This window comes from Salvelinus fontinalis, chromosome 35, assembly GCF_029448725.1.
Source record: "Salvelinus fontinalis isolate EN_2023a chromosome 35, ASM2944872v1, whole genome shotgun sequence".
NCBI classification, from domain to species: Eukaryota; Metazoa; Chordata; class Actinopteri; order Salmoniformes; family Salmonidae; genus Salvelinus; species Salvelinus fontinalis.
This window is the reverse complement of record NC_074699.1, coordinates 29552542-29567690: the sequence shown is the minus strand read 5'-3', so window position 1 is coordinate 29567690 and position 15149 is coordinate 29552542. Positions and strand designations below refer to the sequence as shown.

The 15149-nt window shown below is 44.2% G+C and overlaps 1 protein-coding gene across 4 annotated transcripts in view; it reads right to left on the bottom strand.

Moving 5' to 3' along the window:
* LOC129834703 (DENN domain-containing protein 2B-like) overlaps positions 1 to 15149 on the bottom strand; it is an 80711-nt gene that overhangs the window by 51291 nt on the left and 14271 nt on the right. For all 4 annotated transcript variants that reach the window (XM_055899928.1, XM_055899927.1, XM_055899925.1 and 1 more), the window contains exon 2: positions 476 to 574. In XM_055899928.1, the coding sequence (XP_055755903.1) occupies positions 476 to 549 (74 nt within the window). In that variant the 5' untranslated portion in view covers positions 550 to 574. The remainder of the gene's footprint in view (positions 1 to 475; positions 575 to 15149) is intronic.

Genomic DNA, 15149 nt, shown 5'->3' with positions numbered 1-15149 from the left:
TAGTCACAGGTCTGTGGAACTTGTTCAGTTTATGTCTCAGTTGTTGAATCTTGATATGTTCATACAAATATTCACACATGTTAAATTTGCTGAAAATAAACACAGTTGACAGTGAGAGGACTTTTCTTTTTTTGCTGAGTTTACTAGTTCTATCCCTGTAGCTCTAGTGAAAAGGCAGACAGAATACAATCAGTACTTCCTTATTAATAATTGCGTAACGCTAACAGCTGTGGGTTGATGAGCCATGTCACCTACTGTATGCAGTGTATCACTCAACACAGACACATAGTGGGATCCCACGGTACAGATTTACAAAAATAGCTTTACTACCTGAAGAAAATGTCCTCTGAGGCAATAAAGGATATGAGCACCTGCACTGGTTATTACTGACATCATAATGCATGTTGAGAACCATCTCCTTTCCATCCACCCTGTCCCTCCCCCTCCCCTAGAGGCTAGTGGTGATATCACTGACCTGTCGGGGATGTCCCGGGGCACATTAGCCCCTCTTGCTCGGGGTGCAGCCTTGGAACTTTTGTTGGCAGTCATCGTCACCCTTGGACCGCCCACTCGCCTGATAGACAGACAGGATACAACACATGAAACTCCCCAGCCGTAACATGGACAATACATCAGCATCCAACAGATTGAAGTCTTTGTGATTGTTTAGGTGAGGGTATACTTGTAGCCGTGTACATGCATATAAATCACAACAATTCATTACTTACTGTTAATAAACTGCAGTAATAACAAAATTAGTTATGTGAAATAAAGCGTTACACAAAACACTCACACTTGAATTTGAGACCTTGAGAGTATAAGTGGGTCAATGTGCTCTGTGCATATTTGGCCAAAACCATGACAAATATGGAGCTTAATCTCAGCCATGGGAGTGCCATATCAGATATCAGATGGATGACTTCATTGGATTCCTAACAGTGTGAGTAAACACCAGAGCATAAAGTACAACAACCAAGGAGAGAAAGGGCTGTGCTGTGTGAGGGACTCATCTGTGCTCTAGGCTCTGCTCTGTTAATCCAGCACCTCTCTCTCTCTCTTCTCATACAAATGAATGGAAATACAGTAATCATGAGGTCACCGCTCCAAACGAGAATGGTCCCTGAAGTCTCACAACAGAAGACAAATGACTTTGGTTGCCACAGAAATGGCAGAAATATTTCTGAATCATTCAAGCCAGTTGGACAGGAGATCTGGGCTTGTTTAAAAGAAATCTTCAATCTCACTCCATTGTTTTCCCATCAATTTAGAGAGCACAAAACATTAAAAAGGTAGAATTAAAGAAATTACAGAGCACAGTACAGATTGTAATTACGGTGCACCCTTAAAATCGCTGTTTGAGATTGAAGTGGGCAAGAATAGCCAGTAATTGCAAACAAAGCACAGAGCCAACTAAAGAGGGGAGACACTCCATCCCTTTCTGATTGGAATGGGTGTTTTTATCCATCTCTTCTTGACTAGACCAGCCAAGACTAACAGACTTGCTCTCTTCCCATGAACGTGTTCACCTAGAGGGCTAGAAAAAAAAGCCTAGCTGTGTTTTTATTGCAGACTTTAGTTTTAGAGGCTTGTAGTTTGTGTGCTGCTGAAGGCTCTCAGGACTCAGGCTAAACAGAGAGAGAGACATGTTTCTCTGATCTGACTGACATGATGACCACATCGCCTGCGTTACGTGCGCGAGCGTTGCAAAATACACTGCTCAAAAAAATAAAGGGAACACTTAAACAACACAATGTAACTCCAAGTCAATTACACTTCTGTGAAATCAAACTGTCCACTTAGGAAGCAACACTGATTGACAATAAATTTCACATGCTGTTGTGCAAATGGAATAGACAAAAGGTGGAAATTATAGGCAATTAGCAAGACACCCCCCAAAACAGGAGTGATTCTGCAGGTGGTGACCACAGACCACTTCTCAGTTCCTATGCTTCCTGGCTGATGTTTTGGTCACTTTTGAATGCTGGCGGTGCTCTCACTCTAGTGGTAGCATGAGACGGAGTCTACAACCCACACAAGTGGCTCAGGTAGTGCAGTTCATCCAGGATGGCACATCAATGCGAACTGTGGCAAAAAAGTTTGCTGTGTCTGTCAGCGTAGTGTCCAGAGCATGCAGGCGCTACCAGGAGACAGGCCAGTACATCAGGAGACGTGGAGGAGGCCGTACGACGGCAACAACCCAGCAGCAGGACCGCTACCTCCGCCTTAGTGCAAGGAGGTGCACTGCCAGCGCCATGCAAAATGACCTCCAGCAGGCCACAAATGTGCATGTGTCTGCTCAAACGGTCAGAAACAGACTCCATGAGGGTGGTATGAGGGCCCGACGTCCACAGGTGGAGGTTGTGCTTACAGCCCAACACCGTGCAGGACGTTTGGCATTTGCCAGAGAACACCAAGATTGGCAAATTCGCCACTGGCGCCCTGTGCTCTTCACAGATGAAAGCAGGTTCACACTGAGCACATGTGACAGACGTGACAGAGTCTGGAGACGCCGTGGAGAATGTTCTGCTGCCTGCAACATCCTCCAGCATGACCGGTTTGGCGATGCGTCAGTCATGGTGTGGGGTGGCATTTCTTTGTGGGGCCGCACAGCCCTCCATGTGCTCGCCAGAGGTAGCCTGACTGCCATTAGGTACCGAGATGAGATCCTCAGACCCCTTGTGAGACCATATGCTGACACATGCACATTTGTGGCCTGCTGGAGGTCATTTTGCAGGGCTCTGGCAGTGCACCTCCTTGCACAAAGGCGGAGGTAGCGGTTCTGCTGCTGGGTTGTTGCCCTCCTACGGCCTCCTCCACGTCTCCTGATGTACTGGCCTGTCTCCTGGTAGCGCCTGCATGCTCTGGACACTACGCTGACAGACAAAACTTTTTTGCCACAGTTCGCATTGATGTGCCATCCTGGATGAACTGCACTACCTGAGCCACTTGTGTGGGTTGTAGACTCCGTCTCATGCTACCACTAGAGTGAGAGCACCGCCAGCATTCAAAAGTGACCAAAACATCAGCCAGGAAGCATAGGAACTGAGAAGTGGTCTGTGGTCACCACCTGCAGAATCACTCCTGTTTTGGGGGGTGTCTTGCTAATTGCCTATAATTTCCACCTTTTGTCTATTCCATTTGCACAACAGCATGTGAAATTTATTGTCAATCAGTGTTGCTTCCTAAGTGGACAGTTTGATTTCACAGAAGTGTGATTGACTTGGAGTTACATTGTGTTGTTTAAGTGTTCCCTTTATTTTTTTGAGCAGTGTACATTTACACATACAGTTGAAGTCGGAAGTTTACATACACCTTAGCCAAATACATTTAAACACAGTTTTTCACAATTCCTGACATTTAATCCTAGTAAAAATGTCCTGTTTTAGGTCAGTTAGGATCACCACTTCTTTTTAAGAATGTGAAATGTCTGAATAATAGTAGCGAGAATAATTTATTTCAATTTTTATTTCTTTCATTACATTCCCAGTGGGTCAGAAATTTACATCCACTCAATTAGTATTTGGTAGCATTGCCTTCAAATTGTTTAACTTGGGTCAAACGTTTTGGGTAGCCTTCCACAAGCTCCCCACAATAAGTTGGGTGAATTTTGGCCCATTCCTCCTGACAGAGCTGGCGTAACTGAGTCAGGTTTGAAAGCCTCTTTGCTCGCACACGCTTTTTCAGTTCTGCCCACAAATCTTCTATAGGATTGAGGTCAGGGCTTTGTGATGGCCACTCCAATACCTTGACTTTGTTGTCCTTAAGCCATTTTACCACAACTTTGGAAGTATGCTTGAGGTCATTGTCCATTTGGAAGACCCATTTGCGACCAAGCTTTAACTTCCTGACTGATGTCTTGAGATGTTGCTTCAATATATCCACATACTTTTATTTCCTCATGATGCCATCTATTTTGTGAAGTGCACCAGTCCCTCCTGCAGCAAAGCAACCCCACAACATGATGCTGCCACCCCCGTGCTTCACGTTTGGGATGGTGTTCTTCGGCTTGCAAGCCTCCCCCTTTTTCCTCCAAACATAATGATGGTCATTATGGCCAAACAGTTCTATTTTTGTTTCAACAGACCAGATGACATTTCTCCAAAAAGTATGATCTTTGTCCCCATGTGCAGTTGCAAACCTTAGTCTGTCTTTTTTATGGCGGTTTTGGAGCAGTGGCTTCTTCCTTGCTGAGCGGCCTTTCAGGTTATGTCGATATAGGACTCGTTTTACTGTGGATATAGATACTTTTGTACTTGTTTTCCCCAGCATCTTCACAAGGTCCTTTGCTGTTGTTCTGGGATTGATTTGCACTTTTCGCACCAAAGTACGTTCATCTCTAGGAGACAGAACGCGTCTCCTTCCCGAGCGGTATGACGCCTGCGTGGTCCCATGGTGTTTATACTTGCATACTATTGTTTGTACAGAGGAATGTGGTACCTTCAGGCATTTAAAAATTGCTCCCAGGGATGAAGCAGACTTGTGGAGGTCTACAAACTTTTTTCTGAGGTCTTGGCTGATTTATTTTGATTTTCCCATGATGTCAAGAAAAGAGGCACTGAGTTTGAAGGTAGGCGTTGAAATACATCCACAGGTACACCTCCAATTGACCCAAATTATGTCAATTAACCTATCAGAAGCTTCTAAAGCCATGACAACATTTTCTGGAATTTTCCAAGCTGTTTAAAGGTACAGTCAACTTACTGTATGTAAACTTCTGACCCATTGGAATTGTGATACAGTGAATTATAAGTTAAATAAATTATCTGTAAACAATTGTTGGAAAAATTACTTGTGTCATGCACAAAATAGATGTCCTAACCGACTTGCCAAAACGATAGTTTGTTGACAAGAAATTTGTGGAGTGATTGAAAAACGAGTTTTAATGACTCCAACCTAAGTGTATGTCAACTTCCGACTTCAACTGTACATGTTATTCAATCATTTCATTCAAACTGCTCGTGTGCTTCAACGAGTGTCTGCGTAGCCAGGCGCTAAAATAGAACTCCCATCTCCTCATTGGTTTTTAGGAGCATATACCCGCGTGGGTGATTGAAAGATGAACTGAGGTCCACACTCCATTCCAGTTGGTGGTGTTAATGCACCTTAAAGTTGGTTGCCAACCGCCATATAAAGTCCACAGAAAAAGAAGACTGAAGGAGGAGCGATTACTAGAAACTAACCTAGTGCATTTCAGGTAAAATAAAACCCAATGTTTGTATCCCAGGACAAATTAGCTAGCAACATCAAGCTAGCGAGCTAAATGCCCATGAATGTTTCATGTGTTTCGACCTGTCCCCAAATGAATATAGCTGGTTCAGAGTTCATGTTGATATTTCAACCTGATATTCCGATGGCGGACGCACGCGCATGCTTGGTCTAGTCGGCATGTGAGCCAAACGGGCCATCACATTTACACTACTCTGATCAACATTATATTCAATCAAAGGGTAATGAGGGTAATGACTTCTAGTCTTGCATATTTCTCTGCCTGATAATGTAGTTCATATCATTGCCATTATCATAATTTTACCAAAACATCTTTATTATATATTCATGTATTATTGTGTTGAAATGGATGTTCAGATCAAATGTGTTGTTTCTTCAACGCTTCTCTATAACGTCACACATTCTGTGGTGTCTATGACATGGCAGACATCAGCACCCAGAGGAACCCGTGTTAGTAACCCGTGATCACGTGTGGCTCAGTTTGTAGAGCATGTTGCTTGTAACGCTAGGGTTGGGAGTTTGATTCCCACAGGAGACCAGTACCAAAAAAGTAAGAAAATCTGTGCACTCCCTACTGTAAGTTTCTCTGGATAAGTGTCTGCTAAATTACATAAATGAACACCCTGTCATTTCACCATAAACAGTCCCTGGATGCCCACATGTCCCTTGCACAGTTTCCTCCCTTCAAATGCCAATCTCATCTAAAATACAGTCTCAGCACTGAAACAAGCCCTCTTCCAAAGTGTTTTGGTTTCTATGGAGGTCAATAGAAAATCCAGAGAGATCAGAGGTGGATGGGAGGGAGGGTGCTGGGCTCTGGTCAGAAGCTGTTTGTTTTCAGGAAGTAGTTATATGAAGCAGCAGTAGCCCTAATGGAGCTGAGTCCTATAGAGACAGATGAGGAGAGACGGCACTGAGCCCTATAGAGACAGATGAGGAGAGAGACGGCACTGAGCCCTATAGAGACAGATGAGAGAGACGGCACTGAGCCCTATAGAGACAGATGAGGAGAGAGACGGCACTGAGCCCTATAGAGACAGATGAGGAGAGAGACGGCACTGAGCCCTATAGAGACAGATGAGGAGAAAGACTGCACTGAGCCCTATAGAGACAGATGAGGAGAGAGACGGCACTGAGCCCAATAGAGACAGATGAGGAGAGAGATGGCACTGAGCCCTATAGAGATAGATGAGGAGAGAGAATGCATTCCTGCTGTCATCTATTTCCTGTTTTAGTGGACTGAGAGGACAGAGCATACGTCTTCATTTTGATCCAGCAGCACAGGGAATTGCCAGAATATCTTGACAGATCCTGACAACTGCAGTTGTTTTGGTTCATTCGGAGCTTCTGCAGGCAGGGAAAGCCAAGGTATTCAGAATGTGAGCCTTGGAGTGCATTGATGGTGATTAGTCTACACTCAAACACATAGCCATAGGCTCTGGTCTGTATTTATTTCTGTGCACACAACCATAAGTACCCAAAGGTATACTTGGAGTTTCATCTGTACATGCTTTCACTTACTACAGTCATCAATGTCACCAACATTAAAAGGCATGTGAGAAAAACAGAACATGAAAGCACATCCGTGGAGGAGAAAGGGGAGGACCATCATCTTCAGTGAATTTCATAAAAATAGTTATCCTTTTTAGATAAAACTATACTAAACATATTCACATCACCAAATAATTGATTAAAACACACTGATTTGCAATGAAGGTCCACAGTTGCCTCAACAGCACTCTGTGGGGTAGCACCATTATGTAGCTGGAGGACAACTAGTTTCCGTCCTCCTCTGGGTACATTGACTGCAATACAAAACCTAGGAGGCTTATGGTTCTCACCCCCTTCCATAGACTTACGCAGTAATTATGACAACTTCCAGAGGACGTCCTCCAACCTACCAGAACTCTTGCAGCATGAACTGACATGTTGTTCACCCAATCAAAGGATCAGAGAATAAATCTAGTACTGAAAGCAAAAGCTACAGCTAGCTAGCACTGCAGTGCATACAATCTGGTGAGTAGTTGACTCAAAGAGAGAAAGACAATAGTTTAACAGTTTTGAACAAATCTTATCTTTAAAAATAAATAAGAAGCAAGAGAGAGAGAGATTTATTTGTATTTTTTCACTTTCACTTAGCTAGTGAATGCAGCTAGCTAGTTTAGTCTACTCAAGCACCCGGCTCAAACAGAGAGGGATGCTATGTGAGCTAGCTGGTTATGGCTGTCCAACACTGGAACTCTTCCAAGTCAAGATAAGCTTTTGGTTTTATTAATTTATTGCCACCTGGGCCCACAGGTGTAACTGCACTGCTTGCTGACGGTATACTGTACTGCATGTTTGTAGTGGGTTTACTAACACTTTAGTTCTAGTAGCTATGTTGACTATGAGACGTTAACTAATATGGTGACAATGATATAGGCTGTGTGTAGCAATTAGCGATTATGATATGAAGGCATGGTCACAGACAGCTGATTCTGTAGAAAAACGTTTCTTAAAACTGAAGCAAACGGAATGAAACGGGGAAAAACATATCTGAATTTGTCCAATAGAAACTCTTGTTTGCAACTGTTGGACTAATGATTACACCCTAGATCAGCAAGATTCAAGCAAGAGTGTGCAAGGCAGTATTGAATGTGTCACTGTCACCTTGATTACTCACATTTTTTTCTCGACCTGTGCACCTACGTTGTAAACTTTAATTCATAGACTAGGTTGCAGCAACCTATAGTATAGAGAAAATTTTAGTATCATGGAATAGCCTAAACCTATCGGTGGTACATTGAGCTGGGTGAATGGAATATGAATGACAGTTATTACATTTACATTTACATTTAAGTCATTTAGCAGACGCTCTTATCCAGAGCGACTTAGTTATCCAATATGCTGTAATAGAAATAAGGCCATGTTCATAAAAAATAATAATCCTCCTCCCTCATTTTAAACTTCACCGACCACCACTGAAGCACATTAAATATTAGATGAAATTTGGACAGAATATCAGATGTCTGAAAATATTGCTATTTCTTTTAAATACCTGCTACAGCTTGATGAAATACATTTTTTCATTGACTTATTGAATGATGCACAGCTGTAAAAATACTGTTGCCTGTGCGTAAAAACACTTTCAATAGTAACATCTGGAAAGCAAATACAGTATGCTTAGAAAAAAGGAGAACTTATCAAAACAGGCATACTGATAAACCACAGCAATTAAAAACACATTTGAAAAGTCTCTCAGCTAATCTTAATGGTTCTATCAAAACAAATGTAGAGTACCCCAGGATTCTTTATAGGCCTAGGTATCAATTTTGGAAGTACTTCAGATCAGTACAGTTTCCAAATATGAGGCTTACTGCCTTTACCTACATTGAGTGTACAACACATTACTAAAACCTGCTCTTTCCATGACATAGACTGACCAGGTGAATCCAAGTGAAAGTTATGATCACTTATTGATGTCACCTGTTAAACTCACTTAAATCAGTGTAGATGAAGGGGAGGAGACCGGTTAAAGAAGGAATTTAAAGCCTTAAGACAATGTATACATGGATTGTAAACTCAGCAAAAAAGGGACCCTGTCTTTCAAAGATAATTCGTAAAAATCCAAATAACTTCACAGATCTTCTTTGTAAAGGGTTTAAACACTGTTTCCCATGCTTGTTCAATGAAACATAAACAATTAATGAACATGCACCTGTGGAACGGTCGTTAAGACACTAACAGCTTACAGATGGTAGGCAATTAAGGTCACAGTTATGATAACTTAGGACACTAAAGAGGCCTTTCTACTGACTCTGAAAAACACAAAAATAAAAATGTCCAGTGTCCCTGTTCATCTGCGTGAACGTGCCTTAGGCATGCTGCAAGGAGGCATGAGGACTGCAGATGTGGCCAGGGCAATGTCCGTACTGTGAGACGCCTAAGACAGTGCTACAGGGAGACAGGACAGAAAGCTGATCGTCCTTGCAGTGGCAGACCAAGTGTAACAACACCTGCACAGGATCGGTACAACTGAACATCACACCTGCGGGACAGGTACAGGATAGCAACAACAACTGCCCGAGTTACACCAGGAACGCACAATCTCTCCATCAGTGCTCAGAATGTCCGCAATAGGCTGAGAGAGGCTGGACTGAGGGCTTGTAGGCCTGTTGTAAGGCAGGTCTTCACCAGACATCACCGACAACAACGTCACCTATGGGCACACCCACCGTTGCTGGACCAGACGGGATTGGCATAAAGTACTCTTCACGGACGAGTCACAGTTTTGTCTCACCGGGGGTGATGGTCATATTCGCGTTTATTGTCGAAGGAATGAGCGTTACACTGAGGCCTGTACTCTGGAGAGGGATCGATTTGGAGGTGGAGGCTCCTTCATGGTTTGGGGCGGGGTGTCAAAGCATCATCGGACTGAACTTGTTGTCATTGCAGGCAATCTCAACGCTGTGCATTACAGGGAGGACATCCTCCTCCCTCATGTGGTACCCTTCCTGCAGGCTCATCCTGACATGACCCTCCAACATGACAATGCCACCAGCCATACTGCTCATTCTGTGCGTGATTTCCTGCAAGACAGGAATGTCAGTGTTCTGCCTTGGCCAGTGAAGAGCCCGGATCTCAATCCCATTGAGCACGTCTGGGACCTGTTGGATCGGAGGGTGAGGGCTAAGACCATTCCCCCCAGAAATGTCCGGGAACTTGCATGTGCCTTGGTGGAAGAGTGGGGTAACATCTCACAGCAAGAACTGGCAGATCTGGTGCAGTCCATGAGGAGGAGATGCACTGCAGTACTTAATGCAGCTGGTGGCCACACCAGATACTGACTGTTACTTTTGATTTTGACCCCCCCTTTGTTCAGGGACACATTATTCCATTTCTGTTAGTCACATGTCTGTGGAACCTGTTAAGTTTATGTCTCAGTTGTTGAATCTTGTTATGTTCATACAAATATTTACACATGTTAAATTTGCTGAAAATAAACACAGTGAGAGGACGTTTCTTTTTTTGCTGAGTTTATATGTGTGCCATTCAGAGGGTGAATGGGCAGGACAAAAGATTGAAGTGACCTTGAACGGGGTATGGTAGTAGGTGGTTTGAGTGTGTCAAGAACTGCAACGCTGCTGGGTTTTTAACGTTCAATCGTTTCAGGTGTGTATCAAGAATGGTCCACCACCCAAAGGACATCCAGCCAACTTGACACAACAGTGGGAAGATTTTGATTCAAAATGGGCCAGCATTCCTGTGGAACACAGTATCAAGAATGGTCCACCACCCAAAGGACATCCAGCCAACTTGACACAACAGTGGGAAGATGTTGATTCAAAACGGGCCAGCATTCCTGTGGAACACTTTCAACACCTTGTAGAGTCCATGCCCCGGTGAATTGAGGTGGTTCTTAGGGCATAAAGGAGTGCAAGTCAATATTAGGAAGGTTTTCCTAATGTTTTGTACACTCAGTGTATATGGAACACTTTGTAATGACAAGGAAATGGCAGTGATTGTTAAATAAACAGGCTACTTGTGCAATGCATGAAAAGTAGGCAGGTTTCAGCGTGTAATTACAAAGAAGCCAAGTTGAGGGTAACAAGTGAATTGGTGATTCATAGGAAATTAAATGCACAAAATTTGCATTTTTTAAAATTACCTTTATTGAGCTAGGCAAGTCAGTTAAGCACAAATTCTTATTAACAATAATGGCCTAGGAACAGTGGGCTAAATCCCTTGTTCAGGGGCAGAACAACAGATTTTTACCTTGTCAGCTCGAGGATTCGATATTGCAACCTTTCGGTTACTGGCCCAACACTAACCACGAGGCTACCTGCCGCCCAAATGCCTACTTAATATTTTGTTACTTCAGTTTTGAGTGTTGTGTCTCAACTTTCACTGTAGCAATGTCTCTGCATCTTTCTCATACTCTATGTGCAATCAGCCAATATTTACCATGTGGCACCCGTGGCTACACGGCCAATATTGACCATGTGGCACCCGTGGCTACACGGCCAATATTTACCATGTGGCACCCGTGGCTACACGGCCAATATTTACCATGTGGCACCCATGGCTACACGGCCAATATTTACCATGTGGCACCCGTGACTACACGACCAATATTTACCATGTGGCACCCGTGGCTACACGGCCAATATTTACCATGTGGCACCCGTGGCTACACGGCCAATATTGACCATGTGGCACCCGTGGCTACACGGCCAATATTTACCATGTGGCACCCGTGGCTACACGGCCAATATTTACCATGTGGCACCCATGGCTACACGGCCAATATTTACCATGTGGCACCCATGGCTACACGGCCAATATTTACCATGTGGCACCCGTGACTACACGACCAATATTTACCATGTGGCACCCGTGGCTACACGGCCAATATTTACCATGTGGCACCCGTGGCTACACGGCCAATATTGACCATGTGGCACCCGTGGCTACACGGCCAATATTTACCATGTGGCACCCGTGGCTACACGGCCAATATTTACCATGTGGCACCCATGGCTACACGGCCAATATTTACCATGTGGCACCCGTGACTACACGACCAATATTTACCATGTGGCACCCGTGGCTACACGGCCAATATTTACCATGTGGCACCCGTGGCTACACGGCCAATATTTACCATGTGGCACCCGTGGCTACACGGCCAATATTTACCATGTGGCACCCGTGGCTACACGGCCAATATTTACCATGTGGCACCCGTGGCTACACGGCCAATATTTACCATGTGGCACCCGTGGCTACACGGCCAATATTTACCATGTGGCACCCGTGGCTACACGGCCAATATTTACCATGTGGCACCCGTGACTACACGGCCAATATTTACCATGTGGCACCCGTGACTACACGGCCAATATTTACCATGTGGCACCCGTGACTACACGGCCAATATTTACCATGTGGCACCCGTGACTACACGGCCAATATTTACCATGTGGCACCCGTGGCTACACGGCCAATATTTACCATGTGGCACCCGTGGCTACACGGCCAATATTTACCATGTGGCACCCGTGACTACACGACCAATATTTACCATGTGGCACCCGTGGCTACACGGCCAATATTTACCATGTGGCACCCGTGGCAACACGGCCAATATTTACCATGTGGCACCCGTGGCTACACGGCCAATATTTACCATGTGGCACCCGTGACTACACGGCCAATATTTACCATGTGGCACCCGTGACTACACGGCCAATATTTACCATGTGGCACCCGTGACTACACGGCCAATATTTACCATGTGGCACCCGTGGCTACACGGCCAATATTTACCATGTGGCACCCGTGGCTACACGGCCAATATTTACCATGTGGCACCCGTGACTACACGGACAATATTTACCATGTGGCACCCGTGACTACACGGCCAATATTTACCATGTGGCACCCGTGGCTACACGGCCAATATTTACCATGTGGCACCCGTGGCTACACTCAGAAAAAAACGTGCTATCTAGAACCAAAAACATTTTTTCGGCTGTCCCCATAAGAGAACCCTTTTAATTACACTTTATGAAGAACCCTTTCCCCAGAGGTTTCTATATGGAATCCAAAAGAGTTCTACCTGGAACCAAAAAGAGTTATCCTATGGGGACAGCCAAAGAACACTTTTGGAACTCTTTTCTAAAAGTGTAGTGATATAGGTTATATGCACAACCTACTTCACAACAATGGAAAGATTTGGGTCAGATAAGTCCAAGATGGAGCTTTGGGGAGAAAAGAGCAAGGAATTAACCAGCTGACTTCCTGAGACTGATACCATCTCTTCACATTAAAAAACAAACTATAGGCCTCCCGTTTCGATCCCAGGCTGTGTCACAACTGGCCGTTTCCGGGAGCCCCATAGGGTGGTGCACAGTTGGCCCAGCGTCGTCCGGGTTAGGGGAGGGTTTGGCAGGGGGGGCTTTACTTGGCTCATCGTGCTCTAGCGATTCCTTGTGGTGGGCCAGGCACCTGCAGGCTGACTTCATTCGTCAGTTGAACGGTGCTTCTGGATTAAGTGGGCGGGTGTTAAGGAGTGCGGTTTGGCGGGTCATGTTTCGGAGGACGCATGACTCGACCTTCGCCTCTCCCGAGCCCGTTGGGGAGTTGCAGTGATGAGACAAGATTGTAATTGGATAGCACGAAATTGGGGATAAAAACAGGGTAAAATACGTACAGTTTCTCTCCTGGGATGTCAAAGCAGCAGCAAACTGTCAAACCATGTTCAGTAAAAGATGGTCATGGTTCGTGTCTAGGGCTAGAGTACGGCAATGTCTTAAATGGCACCCTATTGCATATATAGTGCACTACTTTTGAAAAGAGGGCAAGAGTCCTGTGAAAACATTTTCTATGATCTCTTAATAATTACTTTAGGCCCAACCTTTGGCACTTTGTCTTTCCTTGTTATTATCACAATGTTATGGTCACTACAGAAAATGGAATCTGATATTGCTTTGGAGCAAAGCTCTGCAGCATTAGTAAAGATATGATCAATACAAGTGGATGTCACAGATCCAACACTTTTGGTATGCACTCTAGCTGGTTGAGTGATAACCTGGGTCATTTTACAGGCATTAGTCACAGTTAGAAGCTTCCTCTTGAGAGGATTGCTAGATGCTAACCAGTCAATGTTCAGGTCACGCAAGAAAATAGACCTCTCTGTTAACATCACACACATTATCAAGCATTGCACACATATTATGAAAATACTGACTGCTGGCACTTGGTATATGAGATTTAAGAACACTGCATACTAAACTTATATTTTCAGTCATTTATAAAATGTCAAGGAAGAGATGCTCAGATCAGACCAGTGGTTTAGTGGAGGGTAAACACAAGTAAACACGCTTTATTTTAGCTTGACAGTTTACCCACCGTTTGCAGAAAAATGCATTGAAAGTAGGCGTTACTTTTTTCATAGACCGGCGATCAGAGTTTATCCACCTATTTTCACACCACTGCATCACTTGGTGTGATGTCAGCTTTGTTTGACCCACAAGGGTTAACTACATATTCAGGAATGCACCTAGCTGTCAGATATTTACATGTAATTTGAGTATTGACTTAACATTCAGCGAACGTTATGAACAAGACACAGCCTGGAATTATGACAAAAGGGTGCTAGCAACTGTCTTTTCAACAGGCTGTCTGTCCTCCCACCTCTGCATTCTAGTCGAGTCATGCTGCATTTACATGGTCTAAATCCCAAATAGCACCTTATTCCCTACATAGTGCACTACTTTTGACCAGAGCCTTATGGGTCCTGGTCTAAAGTAGTTCACTACAGGAAATAGGGTGCCATATGGGGAATGACAGCAGGCAGATTTACACCCACTCTGCCCCCCACCCAGGGGTCCACAGACAACCAGAAGTGAACTGCAGGTTAACCTTGACCCTGCATGATTAAGGCTCATACATAATACATACAGCATTCTGTTGAACTACAGGACACAAGGTGGAAAAACAGATGGATGGATGGAAAACACTACACATCAAAGGAGATTAGTTCCTCATCTTACCTACATTTGGGATGCGCACTGGATAAGCACTGACTGAGCAACTGGTTGAGCAAGTAATGTTGTTCCACAGTAGTTACAAGGAATACAAAGAACTATCCTGTGATATGATCTCTCTGAATCATGAGTAGAATAAATGTAAATGGCCTATCAACAACCATGTTCAAGGTATATGTTTATTCTCGCCAGGTTCCTCAGAGCCAGTTAGTTAGAAAAAAATGTTGCCTTCTGTCTGGGGATCTAAGACATTTACTCTTTCCCTAACTGTCTACATGACCTACAGTATCTGCCATCCAAACCACTAACTCATACCTGTCCTGTTGTGTCTTAGCCATACCATATTCTACAGCAAAAGGCATATCCATTATGGGGGGAAATCATGAGGCTAGA